Here is a 21,851-nt window from a genome sequence, read left to right on the forward strand (position 1 = left end):
AAAATTTAAGAAGAAGAAGGTTGTTGATTTCGAAAAAGCTGTACTCAAATACTTACGGAACCTACATTCGGATGCAGACGATTACTCAGAGGCGATATCTGACGACCAACATCTCGTAGAATCAAATTCTACACCTAATTCTGCCCAGGTATCGGATCAGAAATTACTCTGGCTTATATCAGAGTGCAGACACTTGCATAGCCCCATCTTCAAAGAAGCGCTTCAGCATTTAAATCCCACAGTACATAATTTCGAGGCGCTTCTTTCACTTCGTCTCTCAGCAGCAGACCTCACTGAAGTATGGGCATTTCTGTTGAAAAATAAAATCCTCAATGACTCTATGACCGTCTACCTTTTTCAAGAAATCCTTCAAAAAACATGGGACTACAAGGAACTCGCACACCGGGCACAATCGTCACCGGACTCCGAATACTACGATGACTTTAAGGAGTTTTTCAGAAGCGCCACGTCAGAAGAACACAAAAAATTGATCCATCAGCTTCAAGGCTTAGCGCGGGCGCTCGCAAGCTGTGAAGCAGAACAAATCGCCCGAGTTTTGAACTGTCTTCACAGTGCGCTCCATCCTGTGGTTAATGAAGACAGTGAGGCGGAGCAATTGAACCCTTATAGAAGCCAAATTTACGAGAACATAAACGCCAATGTCCACGCCAATGTCCACGCCAATGTCCACGTCAATTCAGACGTCACTTCAGCTGCTGGCATCAATAAGCTTTCACAGATAAGAGAGGTTGCGAAAAAGCCAATTGACATCACAGCTTCTGCAGAGTGCACAGAGAATGTTTCTGCAGGAACATCGCAGGTGTTGAGGAGAGTATCAAGTGTACCCGCAGGAATGGAGCAAAATCGAATCATAAGAATGGAGTCCGAGTTTCAACGACCAGATGAATCGATTGATTCGGCAGGTATGAAAGCTGGTTGCAAACATGCATCACGGCCTGCACCGCGATTCACACTCTTCCTGTCTGAAGGGGGCCGTCGGTATATATTGCTGAAGGTTATGCAGTACACCATGCGATCTATGTATGACGCTGAGCCTGGGTTGGCAGCAGTCCGGCGTATGGGCAGTGTTTTACACAGGCTTGCATTTGACTCGCGCGACGCACAGTCGGCTATATACCATCATATGGTGAAGGAACAACCACGCTGTTGCATTCAGATTTTGCAAAATTACGAGAAGAAAAAATCACATTTGGTGCGGCCGTTAATGAATGCTATTGAGCAAGGAATTTTGGAAAGCGGACAGCTTTCAGGAGAGCAGCGGTTGCGGCTTTTTGAGGAGTTTCAGGCCACGAAAACGAGTCTCAATTATCAGGCCAAACCAAGTCGAAAAACAGTGATGATTTGGGGGAAATTGGCTGCACAACAGCCCCGTCGTGATGAGGAATTGATGCGACAGGTGGTGGCCTTGGCCATGCAGAGAAGAGTGCCATTGAAGGAGATCAGAAATTGGAGCACGAGTAGGTACTAAGCTGTGTAATCCTGTATATTGTAAACTCGGTTTCAACTCTAAGCTCTACACATGGTAAAGTATCAATGTCTTCCTCCAAAACTTATGGTGTCACAGGCCCAATTTCAGTTGCGAAGCCTTCGACACAAGATGTTCAGTTCAATGACTTGTTGATTGCTGAGCTCAAGGCAAGTGGCTCCTTCGAAAGTGAGCAGGCTACCAAGAAAAGAGTCGAAGTTTTATCGCTTTTTCAAAAAATGGTCCAAGATTTTGTGTATACTGTTTCGAAAAATAAGAATATGAGCGATGGAATGGCAAAAGATGCCGGTGGTAAGATATTCACATTTGGCTCTTACAGGCTTGGGGTTTATGGCCCTGGATCTGATATTGACACGTTAGTTGTAGTTCCCAAGCATGTGTCCCGCGACGACTTTTTCGATGTCTTCGAAAAAATTTTGCGAAAAAGACCGGAATTAGAAGAGATAGCAGCTGTCACTGATGCTTTTGTGCCCATTATCAAGGTTGTTTTCTCTGGCATTTCCATTGATGTCATTTTTGCAAAACTCAATGTTCCTAAGGTTCCTATCGATATGACATTGGATGACAAAAACCTTTTGAAGAACATTGATGAAAAGGATATGAGATCTTTGAACGGAACAAGAGTCACAGACGAGATCTTGCAATTAGTTCCAAAGCCAACCACATTCAAACATGCCTTGCGTTGCATCAAAATGTGGGCTCAGCAGCGAGCCGTCTATGGAAACGTTTTTGGATTTCCCGGTGGAGTTGCATGGGCCATGCTTGTTGCGAGAATTTGTCAACTTTTTCCAAATGCGGTCAGTGCTGTCATAGTCGAGAAATTCTTCACGATTTACACAAAATGGGAATGGCCACAGCCTGTTCTACTCAAGCCAATTGAGGATGGGCCTCTTCAAGTCAGGGTGTGGAATCCCCGTCTCTACCAAAATGATAGACAGCATAGAATGCCAGTCATTACCCCTGCTTACCCATCTATGTGCGCTACTCATAATATAACCCAGTCTACTCAAAAAGTGATAGCCAAAGAACTTCAGAGGGGGGCCGAAATAACAGCTCAGATAAACAAAGGTGAAAAAACATGGGCTAATTTAATGGAGAGGCACACCTTTTTTCATGACTATAAGTTCTACTTGTGCATCGTTGCAGGAACTGTTGGTTCGGACGAAGATCACCTAAAATGGAGCGGTATGATAGAAAGTAAAGTACGTCTTTTCATTCAAAAATTGGAGCTAACGGAAGGTATTTCTATTGCTCATCCATACGTGAAGGATTTCAGCAACGAATATGTACTAGAGGAAGGCTGCGATGTTGCTTCGATTTTGAATGCATATGGTACCCTTGGAGGCGAAGAATATTTGCTGAAGCTTAAAAGAGCACAGGATGTGTCTGCTGAGGAATCCAAGCCTTGCAAAGTTTTTCGGCTCACAAAACTATACATTGGTCTTGATATATCTCTCTTGAAGAGTGAGCATGGAGGGACACGAAAGCTAGACATTCAATTTGCTTGTCTGGAATTCTACAATCTATGCAAAAATTGGCCTTCCTTTGAAGAATCTATGTACTCGATCTTGATTAAAAATGTGAAGTTGCTAGACCTTCCAAATGATGTCTATGTGGAGGGCGAAACTCGGCCATCCAAGTCTTCCAAGAAAAGGAAGAAGTTGTTGGGGGACGCAATTCCGAAAAGACCAAAGAGTCTTCACTAGGGGAAAGGAGGTGATAAATCGAAGAACACATCCTCAACATTTCGAACCTTCGTCTTGCGAATTATCAAAGGTATTGATGAGATTCGATACTCGTTTGCGGAATCATCAGTATGAAGGCCAGTATTGTACAAACAGCTGTGATCACCTTGATTTATTTCTTTTGCCCGATTATACCACCACTCACGACTTGTGTCACTCGACCAAATCGTTGGTAAATGGTATGAAAGGACTTTATTTGGCACAATTCCATCAAGGCAACGTTTCCAATAACGCTGGTATAGACCATATGCTGTCACCTTCTTGTTTCCCAGGTACCAGTTAGCTCGCGCCCCCGACAAATCTGAAAGCATCGACACCTCGGCTTCGACGAGAATGTTTTGCACGTCTTCTTCGTACAGAGGTATTGTTGAGTTTTCTTGTATAGATTTCATAGTCATTTGTAATACGTGCACTAGCCTTGTTCTTATATCACCTTCATTCAATGCTATCCCTGCATATTTAAGTATAAGCCTGCACGATCGGACCCACTCAATTGAAGATGCCCTGCGTTATCAATTGGAATTGGTCGTACAATCTGGTGTACATGCTTCCCAAACTTTTACCGATAAGAACAGTTTCCACAAATTCTGCGGCTTCTGTCTCGCTTAAGTGCAATTGAAGTCTTTGCTTTAGCAACACACTTGTATTCTCACCGTTGTTGAAGCATGGGAGAGTAGAATCCTTCTGCATGAGCTCAACCATATTGATTATTTGTTCTCCCTCTTCTCTTAATGATAGAAAACATTCAGTGCATAATTTCTTAAACAATTGAAACAAATCACTTTCAGTACCATCCATAAGATCAACATACTCAGAAGTTAATTTGAAGGGAGCAGCTTCGAAGCCCACACTACCAGGTGAGTTGGAGAGAAGAAATCCGAAGTCAATATGAATGATATGGCCTTCATCATCAATCATTATGTTACCATTGTGACGATCTTTGATTTGCAAAAAATAGCAAATGATAGAGTATGAAGCTAAACTTTTTGTGAAGTTTTCTTGAGCCCTGCGATACGCCGGCGATGACTCTTCACCAAAAACTTTCACAAAATAGTCCTTCAATGTGGAGATTTTGCGGCGCACATTCTCGCCTTCCACAATGGAATGTTCAGTGAGTGACTTTTTTATAGAATGCACAGAAATTGCATTGGTAATTGTTTCGACCAAACCTGTGTTAGCTGATGTAATCAATATTTTCATCCTTTTTGTCCAGCATGGTATTTTTCTTTTAAACCAAATTTTGGAAATTATTGCAATCAATTGACAGGCAAAAGCCTCCTGTGGAAGATCGGATCCATTCTTCACGATAACGGAGCATAGGTCCCAATTTGGTAAATGGCCATACGGACTTAATGCCCTTATTCTATTCTTTTTGCTTTTCCAGTCCTCTGCTAGTTTGAAGTCATTTTCAAGTTTTCGTTCACCTGCATTGAGCCCGTCGCTCTTTAGATCATTGTATTTGTCAAAGTCAATTGAATCAAATTGATCTTGAAGATCAATCATAGATTGAACTATTCGTTCTTTGATAGCAATTGTTTGTTCGGACATTGCTTGTCCTGAGCTTTCGAGCTGCTGCAACATTACTGCGGCGATTCTCATTTGATCTGCCCGACTTTTGACTGTAGCGTCATTATTGTAAATAGCCGGTTGAGACTTTGTAGCTTTGTTCTGTTTTTCTGATGCGTTATTATAATTGGCCAAATCATAGTGTGCACTCTGAGGTGTTGAGACTCTCATATCACTTATGTCGATTTCGACCTGACTGATGCCATCAAACGACTGCGATTGGATGATTGGTTGCGCTGCTAAGGCTGGCTTTTCTTTACGAGTAGATGCTTTTCCTGTAGAAGCTCCTTTGATCAATCCTTTGTTTGCTTCACTTTTCGGGTTGAAATCTAACTCATCACTTAGGAACTCGACAAACAAGAGAAATGGCACTCGCTCAGCAGAATTCAAAACACATGCATCATTGATGCTGAGTTTGAGTAGTTTGTGGAATTTCTTTCGAGTGCTTGTAACAGGCAAAAGCTGGGGGATATCAATCTCGGCTGGAAGCATTCTATCATTAATAATCGTTAACTCTGCACGGAGCGCTGATAGTCTTGCCTCTTTGGGCAATTGAGATAATCTCAATGAAATGTTTTGGAGAGCGAGAATGAATTCTGTGACTCCCTTGAAATATAAAGTTTTGAGGATTTTTTTGGGATCACTAGTGGATTTGGCGAGTCGATTTGTCAATTCACGAGGGCTTAATTCATGAGATGTCTTTCTTGAATTGCGAGTATTCATTTTCGCCTTTGAATCAATAGATAAAAGATCAGGCATTGATTGCGAATATTCTAGAGATCCGGAATCCGAAGAATGCAGGACTTTGTGTGTGCTCACATAGTCAATTATACCTTTTTGTTCTATTGTTTCGTCAATATGAACCATTTCCCTCAAGAGTCTTCTCGAATAATGCTGCTCATCGTCGTCGCTCGTATTCTGATCGGATTCTTCTGAGACAAGAGTCAGAATCAGTTTGCGTTTGCTCCTTGCTGAAGACTCCGAGTAGCGCAATTTGACAGCATCTGATTCAGAATCTGTATTGGTCCTTCTTGGGGCTTCATCGTCAGAGTGTACCAGTCTAGCTTGATTGGCGGTTTGTTTGTTTTTTTGCGTCAAATTTTGAGTGAGCGATTTTTGAAAGTTTGCAAGCTTGAACACAAATGACTTCGATTGTTTTCCTTGGCTTTTAATCAAAGGAACTGTATATCCATGTATCGAAGGAAGTCCAAAGCTTGCCGCAAGCGCACCACAAAGCACAAGCGCGGGATCCAAATTTTCCTTAAAATCGTTAAACCCTTCTGAACACGGGTTGAATAAAATGTCTTGTAATTTATTTACCATGTTTCTCACGGTCTGGAAGGATTGAGAATCGGGAGAATCCTTGAGCTCAAATACGAGAGCTTGAAGATTCCAAAAGACGATGAGACCGAAGTGCGAATGGGTTTCGCAATAATCTAGAAGGAAATCTTCCAATGCCATTGACTTTGAGTCAGATGTGACCACTATTTGCAATAATTGTGGAATCAAGAATTCGACATCATCGTATTTGAAGGTTCGTAGTTTACTAACTAAGTGGAACAGAATACCAATGTCATTTGAATGCCTTCGAATGAGATCTATGCATTCCAAAGGTTCGAAACCCGGTGCATTGATTTGCTCTAGCAATGAAGAATTATCCGTCATTGGTCATTGACTTCAACGGTCGAAAACTATATTGATTATATTCTCTATGATATCATGCAGGAAAATACATGAGAAAAAGAATCATAAAAAAAAAAGAAATTGATTAAGTTTCTATATCGTAAATACTATATAATTTCGACTTCATATTTTCTGGCGAATCCTCATAAATATTGATGTCTGCCCTTATAATAAATGGCACTTCAGAAGTTGATTCTTCGAAGAATTCAGGAACGAATCTCTCATTATTTTCTCGTCTCTTCTGAGCCAATTCTCTTTGCCGTTCCTCAACAATAAATTTTTCATCAGTGGCAATTGCATGGTCATTTTTTTCTAACGCTGAGAGAGTGGGAGCCCACAACTTGCGTGATTCGTTAGGCAACTGTTTCTCCAAAGGCTTCACTTTGGGCTTCCAGATTTGAGAACTGGTCGTATCATAGAATAGAGATGTTTCTCCTGTTTGAGTGTCTTCAATTTCTAGTTTCTCATTCCATTTCCCTCTGATAATGAATAAAACTTGGGACGTAGCAGTATCCTTAATCGTTCCTTCAACCACGTCATAGTCTCCGCTGATGAATCCCTTTGTTTTGAATTCTATGTCTGCCTCTAATCCGAGCTTTTCGCACTTGATCAACATATGGTCACCTAGTTCGTATCTTAACTTTCCAAATAGGATGCCCCTGCAATAGATATTTGGTTGCGACAATGAATAAATTTCACCACTATGTTGCCCCAATTCTAGATGAGCTACACCTTCCATCATTGCAGCCGAAGAATTTCCCAAAAAGCGTGAACGCGGAATAAGCACGCCGTCGGCACGTATTCTCTTATCTGGAATCAAATAGAAATATGAAGATTCTGGAGGGTGATGAGATGTTTGCTCTGCAAGGTAATACGCACTTAAATTACCAGGAAGATCATCCCAATAGCAACTGTAAACTTCGCCAAGAACTGGATTCAAAGGTTTTTTGACAGCCTTTGGTGCGATATGCCAACTTGAGAGGTACCATTTTACAATTAATGCAAATCTTTGTGCATTGTCCACGGTATCATTTGCTTGAAGCAAGATATCAGGGGTGAAGAATGCATTTGTTATCCGTTCGAGCATTGACTTATGTTCTAGAATGAATGTGGGAAGTGTTATTCTTGTCAAGTCACATCCAGGGCGTAATTGTGAAATAATACCCATTAAGATGGACTGATTCTCGGAATTGATGACATCAACACCATCGCCATCGCCACTTGTCTCCGATGAGTCTCCACCAACTAATTTATTCTTCAAACGATTCAAGACCATGTTTGACGTTGAATGTCTTTAGGGACACCAATTTGAACGATAAGAAATTCTTATGTGCAGTGATTGAGCAACACACAGTTCAAAGCATTTTTTTACAGATTAAGCAGAACACATGGCTGCACTAAAATTAAATAATAAAATACAGCTGACAAATATCTGAAATAAATCCTCGGATTTGTTTAATTATAATTCTCTTTTATTTATCCTATCTTGTGAGCAAATTACACATCTGAAACGATTGTGAAACATGGCTCATCCATAAAAGGAAACGCATTTCCCGGTGACCTTACGTCTTTCGAGTTGCAAGAAAATCGAAATGCGAAATTTCTCCCAGCATCTTGAGCATTTGCGAGAGCATTTGAAGATGTGTATCATTTCATGTTGCACTTCAACTTCGCTCGAACTGTTTGCGATGGCTAATGAAATTGAAACAATGATTTCATACATCGAATGCTCCAGTGGCTATCAATGGAACAACGAAGATATTTTATCTTTCCAAGAAATTACTGCTCTTGCTGCAACGCTTCAAAGTCTTGTAGAAACAAGACGCTTGATACTTAGTGACATCTAAACATATATAAAACCACTTAAAAAAATCTAGATAACCCCTTCTTCGTGTAGTCTCTAGGCCCATCGGGCATTGGCGTATCGTACTTGCCCAATCCAAAATACCGCATCACATACTCAACATCTCCAAACAGTCCTCTTTCTCCCTGCATCACAACAGATGCTTTAGCCAGTTGTGCGCCATTGCCTTGACCGCCGAACACCTTCTGTGCCACTTTTCTCACATCCTCGATACTCAATTGCTCAATTTTGGCCACCATATCATCCACTGTGGTAACTTTTCCTTGGCATTGCACTTGTCTACCAATATCCTCTAGTGCGGCTAATTTAGACTCCACGTTCATAAGAAGTGATGCCACAAGCTGATTTTTTGCACGCTTGAACTCGGTTCCAACTATTCCTCCCTTATTCACATCCGTCTCCATTATTCTCAGCAATTCGTGTGCCACAACCTGTGCCATGTACTCGGCATGCTCAACGTAACAAGAAATCGTAATTCCAAATAATCCCGAGTCCAGATGTGCATGGTTAAATGCCATACAATTTTCCACAAACGGATACTGGTTGAGCACTCGGAATAGACGTGAAAACATTCCCTTGCCTGGTCCTCCCGCAGAAAACGACGACCCACCACCCAAAAGCTTTTGTAATGTAGCCAAAGCATACAAATCCTCACTAAGAAGTCCCTCGGTCTCAAAAGCAATCTGCATATGTACCAACTTCGGAAGATTACTGAATCGTGGCTCCTGGTATGGAAGGCATATTTCTCCACCTACGTATTGCGCCTTCTCGCGGCCAGCGCTCGTCGGGTTGCCGCTATTTGCCCAATCGCCAAGTTGTGCCTGTGCCATTTGAACAGCCTTGTCGTGTTCCACACCCACAAATGCCAACACAGTATTCTGGGGTTGATAGAATTGGCTGTGGAAGCTGCGCACCTCCTCGGGGGTAGCACTCACCACACTTTGTTCGCTGCCATATAAGGGCATACCCAAAGTCTTCGGTCCATACGCAGCGGCATGGAGCACCTCGGGCAAAAACAATTCATGCTTGAATGCAAGTTCCTCGAGCTCGTAAAGCGCAGTCTGTTGTGCTTCAACCACCTCCACATCGCTAAAGAGCGGTTCTCGAATCGTTTCCGCTATACATCCAAACATTTTATCTATATCCTTATTGAAGACGGACAGCTGGTACAAAACCAGCTCTCTCTGTGCTCCCGCCATATAATTACCTCCCAACCGGGCCAAATCCTCCATCATCTGCTGGCCCGATCTGGTTGGAGTCAGTTTCCACGCCATTCTATCAATCATGTGCGATATACCACTCGTTTTGCTGGTTTCATACCTGCTTCCAGCATCTATGTATGCGCCCAAGGCAGTAAAATGTCCAGGCGTGGAGTCTGTGACCACACGGAGCCCGTTGGCGAGTTTTGTGATCTGTGTTCTGTTTCCGTCAGAGACTTGCAGCGCTAGGCGTCTACGGGCCGTTCTGAGCGCAGAAAAAGGTCTCATAGTGTTCTAAGCGGCTGGTTATGTATGTACAAGAAAAAATACCGGCCACGGGGACGAACTGGTTGATATATTTGAGAAACAGAGAGTACTTGAAAGGCGAGATGTGTGGGGTATAACGAGTATCAAGATGAGAGGCAAAAAATGATTGTTTAGAAAATTTTGCAGAATCGAGAATAAATATTGATGGCCTTTTTTGTTCGTCGCACTACATGTATGATTTACGTTTTTTCTTGTTCATTTCCGGGAATCTGCGCTTGGTCAGAACATTACTAATTCCAAGCATCCAGAGCGACAGCAGTGAAAACCAAATAATGAGAAATCTGTCCAAGAATGAGGAGAAGAGTTTTGATTCCAAAATAATATATGGAAGTCATCAATTTTAGAGGGACAGCTATCAAAGATGGTGGAGCGATTGGATAGAAGATTCAACTAGGAAGTAAAAGCATTCAGAAGTCACCAAGTTTGCAGAAATTATAATGTTCAGGCATTATGCTGTGATTGTGTTTGATTCTTTCATGAAGATCTGGGGATGAGATTAGTTCATGACTTGGTTTGAGGTGAGACTCATTTTGGGAGTAATTTTTGAAGGCACTGTGAAGTAGAGTATTGGATCAGATTTGAAATCAATATTCTAACAGGTGGCAGGCTCCAGATCATGGTTCGATCGGAGAACTGATGTCTGGGCTTAGTTCAATCGGAACCAGGTGAACTTGGGCACTTGGCCTTTGGCAGTTGGCGTTTGGCAAATGGCATTTGGCAGAAAACCTTGGGCCAGACATTTGCATTTCAAAAGACCATGAGTTGGAGGTAAAGATTGAGAAGTTTGTTTGCTAGGAGAAGTTTGACAAGTGACGTACGGAGATCATCAATCCTGAATTTGATTCATACCCCGAGAATGCGACCATCAATGAAAGAAGAATGGAGTCTTTTCTCTTCAGTTTCTACCTATTTGCGAATTTCTCTTCACTATCCTTGCAAAAGTGGGCATTGGGCACTAGTCGATGTTCTGATTTCTCAATTGTATCGAAACACCACTACATTAAGACAAGCAAGCTAGTTGTATGGCGGATACCATTCCTTACAATTACATCATATACTCAATTTTAGATTTATAAGAAACAAGTCATAGCATAAAATAGACCGAGTTTTATCGTTCAATCACACAATTCCAGTCGTGACATATCCAACCTCACAATTACGAAGTCAATCACTATTCCTTGTCAAAAACCTTACATTTCTTATTCGAGTAGTGGAATATTCAAGTGCAGTGAAATTTCATGGGCAAGCAGCGCTCGACACTGTATGTCTTATCTGGTAGGGACCACACAAGGCGTCTTCACCAGTCCGGCGAAACCCGATCTGAAAGTTTTGCCGACAAATCGCGACAAAACACGCAAAAAATCAGCCATTGATTTAGGAGACTCTACCTTGTCACTGGACAATCCAAAACGTTTTCGTCAGGGATGCCTGGAATCAAAATTCCTGCTGAAGTCAAGACAAGACTTACATTCAGGCGCCTGAATATCAGGCAGATTGTTTCTTCCACACAATTTCGAAAGGGGACATGGTTGCACATCACTGTTAAAGTTTTCTGAACCCATCTATGCACTTCGACATCGGGCCCAGTGCTGTTAACCAGAACTACATCGAGTAACTTTTCTTCTTTCTTTAGCTCCTTCTCTCTCGATAGAGGATCTGCATTTCGGTCAATGGGTCTAGGCCGCCTCGGCGTAGTAGGTCAACCTTTTCTTTGTGGAGGCGAAACTGACGCTCAACTATTAAAGAAGACTTGCGTCATTCTCGTCAGTTCCATTTCATTCGATCATAGTACGGTATACTGATGCGTTCGTAAATTCCAAGCCCCCCCCCCAGCTGTTCACTTTCTTAATCCTTTGCATTTCCAAAGTAGTCTCTTTCACAAGCAATTGTGATCATCCGGGTTTACTCCATTATGATATTTAACTTCAATTGTAGTTAAGGTCTATGATGTAATTTCTGAATTCGTCTCGTTCCGTTTTAGCCCCTTTAATCCGGGCAGTCCTGCCCCACCTGAGAATCTCTCGGTAATGGTTCCGGGAAGCCAACAGGTGCCAAAATAGGATTTCTTCGGTTTGAATTTGGACATTTTTACTAATTTTGTGTACTGTTGGTATGCATCTCTCATGGCGCCAACACTTGCTTGGAGACAAGCATCCCAACACAATATGGGCGTACATGCATTGTTGGCGGCTGATCTTCCAAATTTCGAGTTTTAGTCATTAATGCTACGTCTCATTTGGCTTTTTTGGGTTTTTTTGGTGTCTGCTACGTAATTCAGTGACTCGAACCTTCAGGTAATTGGCGTTTCTCTTGAAACGCTGTCATTTTTCTCGATAGACTGACTATTGGTCTCTTGAGGTATTTTCCGATGGTCTGGTTGCCCGGTGCCTCTCCCCTTCTCTTCTATTTTGGTCAATCATCAGGACTTCGCGTATAATTACGCAAGTCGTATAAAAACTTGTAATTCATGACTAAATCATGATATTGCTGTGATATTTCCGTATTCAGACTGATTCGTGAACGAATTGTGTTTGAACCCACGCCGTGCTCTCGGACGGCAGCGAAAACCTCTTTTGTATAGCATGCAGAAATTGTTGGTGCGACCCTTTGTGAGTCATCGATAAAAATACTATTTTGTGATATTCGATTTTCGTTTTCCAGCTTTGATCTGTGCTGTTTAGGTTTTAAGTTGAATTCTGGGGGAAAGAGACCGAGTGGCACTCTTGCCCGAACACCAATTTTTCGACCATTGCAATGCATCAATTCTTCTGGTGCTTCTTGATCATTACCGGCATGATTTCATAAAATAGTGCTCAACGTGAGGCAACTCTCATCACAGTCAAACAGGATTGTATTTTCGTCTAACCATCACGACTGAGAAGATGGTATATCCTTGAGAAAAAGAATCATTATGAATTGCTACTGAATTTCACTCGAAATGTGTTGACTTGTGTAGCTGTAGAAGTAGTTCAGTCAACATCGAGGTGGATCTGCTCCATGTTTTTGTGCAATTTAGGAGGGTCGAAACACCCATCATGTAAGAAATTATTGAACTCGTAGATCACCGGACTATAGCTGAACATCCAGCTAGATATGAAGTTTGTGTTTGAAAAAGAAAATGGTCTTGAGCAGTCAGTGTAGCACATTCGACACCCCTAGGTGACAGTTCTCCAATGTCTCGTTCTCCTTTAGTATGTGAAATTCAACAAGATCGTATTGGGCCTTAATGTCTTACTTCTCGGTGAACTGGTTGCATCCAAGAGTTACAGAGTCAGTGGTCCTAGGTCGGCCACACGAGAAGGGTATTCTCTAGTTTTTGGGCTGCAAACTTGTTCGTTGTGATGACCATGTAAGCGGCGGTACCTTTTTAATGAAAAGCTGCGTAGCTCAGTTTGGTTTTAGAATGACCACTCAGTTCTTGGAGGTTGATGCAGAAGGCCGTGTCTCTGATCCAGGTATGGCTGTTTAAGTCGCAACATCAACGAATTCTAATGCTCCTGATATCAAGGTGTGGTCCGCCGGCTATTTCAAGAATGCAGAGCTTTTACACTCATACCATTTTTTCATATCTCCTGAGGGCACCGTTGTAGCAAAAGATGCTCGTAATCGTTCAGACAAGCCATTGCATAGCTAGGCCAGGCTCAAACAAAGAAGCTGCGTCCAACTTAGATAAATGAAATCGAATGAATTCTGGTAGTCTATTTTGAAACTTCGTTATTTATGATAATGATGCCAGTAGATCAAACTATACCCACATTGATTACCACACACCATACACTGAAATTTTGACTGAAACAGAAGCCCTAGATTCAGTCACTTATTCTAATTTTCTCGCACATTTTATGACTACTCCTCTCCCAACTTGGCGGTTGGGACGTCCTACGAAGCTAGTTGCGCCAATGACTCGGTGCTGCTTCCATTGAAATTCCTAAGACCTCCTCTTTTCGTTTTAGTTCAGCGCTTTCAAACCTGGCCTCCAAATCCACCTCTTGTAAGGCATCACACAACCACCGGCGATCACGAAGTGATTCTGAATTCGGGCGAAAAGTCGAGGCTTCTGCAAGTCAGCACACTTCTGGATTCGTATTGTGCATGAACATGAATTCCATTCCATCCAGCATTAACTTCTGTTGGAACAATATTTCATTCATGCATGTGTGGCAGGTAATTATGATGGTTATTATGCAGGACAATGGATTTGCACATACGCGCCCTACAGATATAAATGTTCAGAGGGCTAAGTCGGAATCGTTCGCACACACCTCCGTGTGGCAGATACTCGGAACATTGCATACTAGTTTCAGATAGCTCTCACATTCCATTTTGTAAAAGCCTGACCCAAGATGGCCGTATCGTATCCGAGACAGACTAGAAGGAGTTCATGAGAGAAATCAGCGACATTAGCAATAAGGGCATCTAACTGTGATTCGTGTGTATAAATCGCATTCGTCAAAGCAGTGTAGGCGCATAGAATAGCCGGCAGGGCTACTACGACAGAATCTACATTCATGGGAGCACAACTGATCACTATCATTGAGGGACTTGTTTTGATGTCATGAGTACAGATTTCAAAGCATTTTGGTCAAAAAATGGTACTATCTCTTTGACGGATGCATGTCTATAAGTAGCCAATGTAGTGTCGATCCCAAGCTTCAAAGTGATGATCTGAACGAACCGGTTGGACTACGACGAGGCCCTATCTCCGTAAAATTTAAACGCACCCGATTCGAATGTGATTTATCCTCTTTGGCACAGTTCACCTGCCATCGCCTAGGCAACATCGATCTACTCTCAACTCTCTACACTCTATTTGAAATAGCCTCTCTAATTCTGTGCTCGGCTTTCTTTTTCAGTTCCATCATACATTCTTCGTATTACCTCTCAAGTCCGATACACTACGTTTCAGTTGTCCACCACCTGAACCAAGAACTCTCCTCTCAAATACACAACTTGCTCAAAATCAAGTGTTCCAAGTTCAAAGAGACCAAATTACAACATCGAAACTGCAATCCCGGCGGTCCTATGTCCTTATGACGTTACCTATGGTGTAATTTCCAAGCCTGCTATCTGCAGTTATGTAGGTTTGGGCGAGTAGTGGTTACGCAGGCCCCACACATCAGGTTAGAGGCGATGGTGGGGATGGGTGTGAATGTTTCTGAGGCATAAAAAAATGTTCCGGAACTAGGCGCTCACCACTCGCGAATTCAACCATTATGGTGTGTGCTCTCGAATCATCCACAGTGAATTCGTGCAAAATGTAGTGGAACCAATTTTCAGTCTCGTCAGCGCCCTGTGCAGTTCTCAAAGGCTGCTATCTGTTGTCATTGGGCTTGAATATCTGTGCTTCGCCCCTCCACACGCAATAATTTCATGAAAATATGGCTTTTGCAATTAGCCTCTAAGTACATTCCAAAATACTCGAGCACTTCCACATATTGCATTCGCGCAGCGCACCAGCGTCTGTGGCCGCACTTATTCACCTCCCGCGCGGCGCCTATTTCAGAGATAAGCCATAAGCGTCGTGCGTACCCGGTAGATTACATTGAGGAGCTGGGTGCAGTCGCCGATATTCCCAGAATCAACCCACTAGCAAATTGCTGGCAAATCATTGGCTCATTTGCAGCAATTATGATTTGACAGGTGATCTAATGACGGGAAAAGCTCAGGTAGAAGAAGAGCAACGTTTTCTGATAGCGATCTGCAACATTTGCTCTCCTCCACGTGTCTTATTCCCTCTATCAGTGTCCGAGCGCCGGTATACAGCTCGTCATTTGGCATAGTCCCGAAATCTCGCAGATAGCGGGCGCTTTCACTACAAAAGTCTAGACTGGGTGAGAGTTTACTCCTGTGGTTGTCTTCCGAGGGTGCAGATTTAGGCGCAGTGCAGTATGGTCTGCGAATACAGCCGCAGTGCATACGTCTAAACTTGACAACCCACCGAGGGTGCGTCTAAGCACTTCCGACTTCTTGCATCAAATTTAGAATTAGAAATAGTGCAGCACTATATTGCATATAGACAATTCGAAGAGTAAGACGGTCTGCATGCGGAGAGCATTTGCCGACCTCTGACTTGGCGAAGATAAGACTACCGTAGACTAACAAAGTGCTCAAAGAGTTGCAAACGAGGATTCGGAAGTGGAATCCAGTCCACAAGTACCTGAACCCAAGCTAGCGTATTCTAGTCTTGGTCAAGATAAATGCTCATGGCTCCGGGCGGAACAGAATTATTGCGAAATTTCCGGCCTCTGACACAGGAATGGAATGGCTTGAGTGGTCTTATTGTCTCCGTAAAAGGATCAAAATACCTAATTTGACAGCCCCCCTGCCACGGCGCTTCCAAATCCTTTTTCCTGGCACATTACGAGGCAAAGGGATGTTCACTTTGATCGGATGAAATTCAGATGCAGCCGGGCTAAATTTGGCTGGGAGAATGTGGTCGGAAACTGTGGGTATTGGCTGAAAGATAATTTACGTGGCAGTCAGGTGAAACGGGAATGTGTTTGTCCATTTCTGGCACTGAATTCCAAATTCCAGAGGCTAGCTACTTACGATACAGGTAGGGAGGGTTTAGAGCAGTGACTAATCTGTTGTCTCGGTGGGAGTACGAAGTAATTGGAACTAAAAATTACTACAATTATTGTAAAATTGGAATACGATGAGAACTGTGTTTGGCGAAGAATCAGTGATGGCTACGCAAGTCTGAAAGAATGAAGGTCAAAGGTTAGCACAAGGAAGAAGTATAATAAAGTACCTACCTCACTTCCAACTCTTGAACTCTACAAATTGAATGGACGATAGTTCCATTAAGCTCTTTCATTTCACATGGTTATTCATTCATATCCTATCAAAGGTTGTGCTAAAGGCCACGGCGCTGGTAATATCCGGTAGTTTGGTTACCGTAGGAGGTGGACAATGATGGCCAATAGTTGGCTGTCAATGTGGAGGTACTCAACGACGTCTGGGTCGTGAACATCGTCACGTACGAAGTAAGTGTGGTGGTGGTGCCGTCATTGGTGAAGGCAGCCACAATAGGGAAGGAGGTTGTGAGCGTTTTGGTGATGGTAGACACTTGCACGGAAGCGCCTTGTGCAGCCTGTGCCTGGCCATTCAGGCTGCCGCCGGAGGTAGGTGTAGGTGCTTGGGTAATGGTGACAGTGACAGTAGAAGGGACACATACGTCCTTAGCAGCATTGCCAGAACCGGACCCTGAGCCAGAACCTGAGCCAGAACCTGAGCCAGAACCTGAGCCAGAACCTGAACCGGAACCGGAACCTGAACCTGAACCTGGATTGCTGCCAGACCCGCTACCTGATCCATTTGATCCATTTGATCCACTACCACTACCACTACCGGAACCACTACCGCCAGTGGCTGTAGGGCTAGGCAAAGTCACAGTGAAGAATGTAGTGATGGTAGAAGTAGTGGTTGGGTATGCAGTGTATGTGCTCACAGGCGTCACCACAGGAGAATTGTTTACAGTCATGGTTGAGTACAAAGTTACAGTAGAGGGAACGACAGAGGTAACAGTGGACTCGGAAACAGCTACCAACGATCTGTCGGCAGCATACCCACTAGGCGTTGTCGAGACCGAACCAGAATCAGTAGTGGATCCAGGTGGTTTCGAGCCCTTCACAGTGATCCAAATGTCAGAGGTCATAGTTGTGGTCAAAATGTCAGTGACACTGCTACCGCTCGAGGCGCCAGCGCTGCTTAAGCTTCCGCTTGAAGTGGAGGATACACTCGAGTTGTCTGCTCTTTTGGCGAACTTGAGAGGAAATGCACAAGCTTGTGCTGCCAAGATGGCTACAACGAATGGAAATTGCATCTTTGTGATGTATGTAGTTAAGGAGAGACTAGGGTCAATTGATCCGTTTTTTCGTGGGGAAAGTTTCTTCGAACGAGGAGACTAAAGGAGTGATTCTCAACGAACGGGTGATTGGGTTTGGGTGAAGTAGTACTAGACTAAATCTGGTTTAGATTGCGGTAAAGGAATGTGTCTTGGAGAAAAGAAGTTATCTGGGAAAGGATTTTCTGAAGAGTGAGATTTTAGCCCAGTATATATAGCAAAGGAGGTCTGATCTCTTGGCTGCAAAAATGGTGTTTAACAACAAACACTCCTGCGGCACGCTAGCGATGCCCGGCATATAGCCCGATCCTTGCATGAAGTAACGGTTTTCGTGCATTAGTGCCTGTATGTTGGCAGTTTAACGTTTCTGGAAATGCATGAGGGGCTAAATATCGGTGAGAATAGACTAAAATTGATAGTAAAAAGAACAATTTCCTTTCTTGTGTTTTCAGTATGATGCAAGTATCTTCAATTTCGTTTTTACTCTCCTCCACCTCTTGAAAACTAATCGAATAGTGCTCTATCCAGAGACATTGATGCAGGAGCGGCTCGTACTTTGGAGCTTATATGACATCTTGACGCGTGGATTACGCGTTTGTTTACTAGTCTTAGGTGAATTAATCCATAACGGTGCTATTTCAGGGTCAGGGTCTCAGATTTGTTTTCGAGTTCAAGCGCCTTCGCGCGCCGAAACGGATCTCGGGCGAGGTTCGTTTTAGTGTCTGATCCCGATTCAGATCATTTGGGCTCTTCTTCTGGCAAAAGATCTATCTGAAAAACGAGCAAAGAAGGTTCAAGCCAAGAGAATGCAGTAGAAAAGGGGATATGCAAAGATACGGTGTCAGCCTCTGATTAGGAAAGAGTCTTTGAGTGAAGAAGTCTGTATTCCGAATCGTACGCTTTCGTATTGGAATTAGATTTACGGGGTGAGAAATTGGAGTTTGTAACTAGTTTGGATTAGTGATATAGTGTTGTCGTGCCAATAGACTAAAATGATCTAGTAATTAGTTCACATTTATTGACGTGTTGCGCAGTAGTGGACAGTGCTATTGAGAGAGACGACTAGTGATAATTCGAACAATGGATAAGTTGATGTTTAATAAGAAATGAAAATAGAACTGGAATTTGAGCTGCTTTATGGAAAAGTTGGTATTGTCGTGGGAACTGTTCACGGGTATTGATTTTCTTTGCAGAGTGCTTCGACTATACTTGACATAGAAGGTACAAAGGACAATTTGCAGAAGTCAAGGTTGATTTTCACAGAAGACGATAAACCAGCCGTCAATTTCGAATTTAAAAAATTTCATCTCTCATCTTTCCCCTTTCATCTTCTCATCTGATCTATATCTTTCATGTCCACTGTACTAATCTAACTATCTTTCACGACCAATTCCATACAACCGGCACTATTTTCGAACTCAAACTTATTACGAAACACGGCCGCTCATTCAAAATTCATTAAATTTCACCAAAGTCTTCGGATTTCCAGAATTCCAAATTCCAGAAATCACCCCTAGCCCCAACTCCCACACTACATCAATCCAAACGCGACTAACATCCAACCGTCACCAATAAAAAACAGGAAATAATCTCAAAAGCTCACCTCCACGAAAAAATAATCATTTCATTCTCGTCCATTGTACCCCCAAACCTGCACTTCCGCCTACTCCACGTCCTAATATACCATACACATACACCTCACCTACTACTACCACCAGTCAATGGATTTATACGATAATCCCGCCTTTCAAACGGTCCAGAAGTTGCGGGTGACTGCACAAAAACTTTTGGACGCTAGCGTTCCCCATACCCGAGCCCGTTGGGCCGGGTTTGGCGTTGTTCTTGCTCTATTTCTTCTTCGAATCATTCTAGTTCAAGGCTGGTACATCATCTGCTATGCGCTTGCCATTTACCTTCTCAATTTGTTTCTTGCGTTTTTGACGCCCAAATTTGATCCGTCGTTGGAACAGGAAGAATCGGCCATGGATTTGGAGGATGGCGTTGGTGGTACTCTTCCTACGACTGCCGATGAGGAATTCCGGCCTTTTATTAGGAGATTGCCAGAATTTAAGTTTTGGCGCAATGGAACGGTTGCGTCCGTGCTCTCGTTGGTGATGTCTTTCTTCTCTGTGTTCGACATTCCGGTGTTCTGGCCCATTCTTGTGGTCTACTTTGTTCTCCTTTTCGCATTGACCATGCGTAAACAAATTCAGCACATGGTGAAATATAAGTATTTGCCATGGGATATTGGTAAGGCTAAATATAATAGACCATAATTGGGCTGCGGCGTGGGCCTTTTGTTGGGCGTCAGTCGTGCGTAGACGGTGTATGTCGAGCTCTTTTCCGAAAAGAATTGAAGTTTGAGGGTACGAGTTTTGGCCGCTTTCCATGTCGTGTATTTATGTTGTTTTCGGCAGCTGTGCTGTGTACTGGGTGATGACTTTGCAATGCAAGTATCGAGTAATGGGGACCATGATAAGTACAGGCTAGCTACCAAAAGGTTTGTATACCATAAAAGTTACAGAAGTCTTGAATATAATCTCAACTGATCAACTCTCAGTACTGACAGAAGCATATCTGTCTAGGCTTATCGTCCATATGAAACGACCTGGAATATAGACTCAGAGATCCGGGGGAATTTCCCTTAAATACAATACAACTCATACCGACGTATTTTTTTGGCCAGTTTCGTCCACCCTCGTAGTGCTTTATGGAAAATACTCTGTTCTACTTGATCGTTCAACCACTATGCTTTCAATGTAAATTCAAAGGGCATATGTACCGACAACTTCGAATTGACTATCCTTTGAACCTTCAATTCAATTTAATCTCTTTCAAATCTCTTCACGCAGGAGGTACATTGAGAAGGGCCCAACTCGGCGTAGTCATAAATCCGATCGACCATATACTTGATCATCCACATTCCTCCAAAAGCGCACCCGGTCCAGCCGATGGCCTGAATCTGTGGAATGGGACAGAATTGTTCAATTGTGACACTGCAGAAGATCATTGCAATGATACTCAAAAGCGGGTCAAGCTGTCTGCGTTTTTTATTGAGATACGCAAACCGAAATCCCTCCAAAAGCCCGGCGACTTCGACCATTGACCGAAGGTAGTCCTCAAATAAGTCCATTATATCTTGAAGATACTGCTTATGTTCCGCATACACAATTTCAGTAAAGTTATCATCGGGATCCGCAAACATCCCCATCTCCAAAAGCCGTATTTTCTGGTCGCGTACAGTTTGAGACATTTTGGTAGACAAATCGAATTGCTTCGTCAAGCCTTCATACGGTTGTGGGAGCTGGCTAGTTGGAATCTTGAGATTTCCAGCCATGGCCGTCAGACCAACGACAAGGTTATTGACAAAAGTCTTCATTTTTGCAGCACTACATCTCGTCAATGAATTGATCTGCTCCAAGCTTTGTAGCACCAGGAGAAGATAGTCTATCTGGAACTTCCGTTCATCTACATTCCTAACAAGTGATACCTCTGATATCCTGTCGATGATACTGGTAACCCTGCTCTTGTGGAATTCATTAAACAGCAGTTCAAATTTCATCCAAACTATTCCAATTTTCAGTCTGATCGTGTTCAAATCCGTTACTGGATCGATATACTTAACAGATGAAGGCTCCTCGTTCGGGACATAAGGTCCAGGAAGGGCCGTACTTGAGTCTAATATAAGTGCCATTTAATATTTACTTTACTTTGCTTTTCTTTACTTTGTCAATTTACTGCTACAGAGAAACCTAGGAAAGAGAGGTGTAGATGAAATCTGAAACATGGACAATCTCTTGTTTAGGACGCACCATGTTTCAGGTTGTCAGTATGTGAAATCATGAAAAATTTGGCGATTAAATTTAATTTCAAAATTATAAATATCTCTTGTTTTCGCCCGGAGTCGTTTTCACTAGATTTCTGTGGCTTGTTATATGGACATTCCATCGGAGACTGGATCTTGAGACAAAAATAGGGTTATAGTTTCAACAATCGTTCGAGGGAGCTCCATTCAAATCTCTCACTAAATCCACTCATATCCCAAATCTCTCACGGCATCTACGGCCCTACATTCAGTTTACAATGAATATTAATTCTCATCAATCATTTCCAT

The 21,851-nt window shown here is 42.8% G+C and overlaps 7 protein-coding genes across 7 annotated transcripts; 2 read left to right on the plus strand and 5 right to left on the minus strand.

The window, feature by feature from the left end:
- Nucleotides 1–1,554: 1,554 nt before the first annotated feature.
- PUMCH_005181 (uncharacterized protein) lies at nucleotides 1,555–3,213 on the plus strand (the record flags this gene model as incomplete). The annotated part of the gene is made up of 1 exon (XM_063024087.1): nucleotides 1,555–3,213. One exon carries the CDS (start codon nucleotides 1,555–1,557, stop codon nucleotides 3,211–3,213), a length of 1,659 nt encoding a protein of 552 aa, XP_062880157.1.
- A 528-nt stretch (nucleotides 3,214–3,741) lies between these two features.
- PUMCH_005182 (uncharacterized protein) lies at nucleotides 3,742–6,483 on the minus strand (the record flags this gene model as incomplete). Its single annotated transcript, XM_063024088.1, has 1 exon — nucleotides 3,742–6,483. One exon carries the CDS (start codon nucleotides 6,481–6,483, stop codon nucleotides 3,742–3,744), a length of 2,742 nt encoding a protein of 913 aa, XP_062880158.1.
- A 103-nt stretch (nucleotides 6,484–6,586) lies between these two features.
- PUMCH_005183 (uncharacterized protein) lies at nucleotides 6,587–7,777 on the minus strand (the record flags this gene model as incomplete). Its single annotated transcript, XM_063024089.1, has 1 exon — nucleotides 6,587–7,777. One exon carries the CDS (start codon nucleotides 7,775–7,777, stop codon nucleotides 6,587–6,589), a length of 1,191 nt encoding a protein of 396 aa, XP_062880159.1.
- A 587-nt stretch (nucleotides 7,778–8,364) lies between these two features.
- Nucleotides 8,365–9,852, minus strand: PUMCH_005184 (uncharacterized protein; the record flags this gene model as incomplete). Its single annotated transcript, XM_063024090.1, has 1 exon — nucleotides 8,365–9,852. One exon carries the CDS (start codon nucleotides 9,850–9,852, stop codon nucleotides 8,365–8,367), a length of 1,488 nt encoding a protein of 495 aa, XP_062880160.1.
- Nucleotides 9,853–16,747: 6,895 nt separating this feature from the next.
- On the minus strand, nucleotides 16,748–17,716 carry PUMCH_005185 (uncharacterized protein; the record flags this gene model as incomplete). The annotated part of the gene is made up of 1 exon (XM_063024091.1): nucleotides 16,748–17,716. The coding sequence occupies one exon, from the start codon at nucleotides 17,714–17,716 to the stop codon at nucleotides 16,748–16,750; it is 969 nt and encodes a 322-aa protein (XP_062880161.1).
- A 1,742-nt stretch (nucleotides 17,717–19,458) lies between these two features.
- On the plus strand, nucleotides 19,459–20,013 carry PUMCH_005186 (uncharacterized protein; the record flags this gene model as incomplete). Its single annotated transcript, XM_063024092.1, has 1 exon — nucleotides 19,459–20,013. The coding sequence occupies one exon, from the start codon at nucleotides 19,459–19,461 to the stop codon at nucleotides 20,011–20,013; it is 555 nt and encodes a 184-aa protein (XP_062880162.1).
- A 548-nt stretch (nucleotides 20,014–20,561) lies between these two features.
- Nucleotides 20,562–21,299, minus strand: PUMCH_005187 (uncharacterized protein; the record flags this gene model as incomplete). Its single annotated transcript, XM_063024093.1, has 1 exon — nucleotides 20,562–21,299. One exon carries the CDS (start codon nucleotides 21,297–21,299, stop codon nucleotides 20,562–20,564), a length of 738 nt encoding a protein of 245 aa, XP_062880163.1.
- Between the last annotated feature and the right edge of the window lie 552 nt (nucleotides 21,300–21,851).

Source organism: Australozyma saopauloensis, chromosome 8, assembly GCF_035610405.1.
Source record: "Australozyma saopauloensis chromosome 8, complete sequence".
In the NCBI taxonomy this organism is placed as follows: Eukaryota; Fungi; Ascomycota; class Pichiomycetes; order Serinales; family Metschnikowiaceae; genus Australozyma; species Australozyma saopauloensis.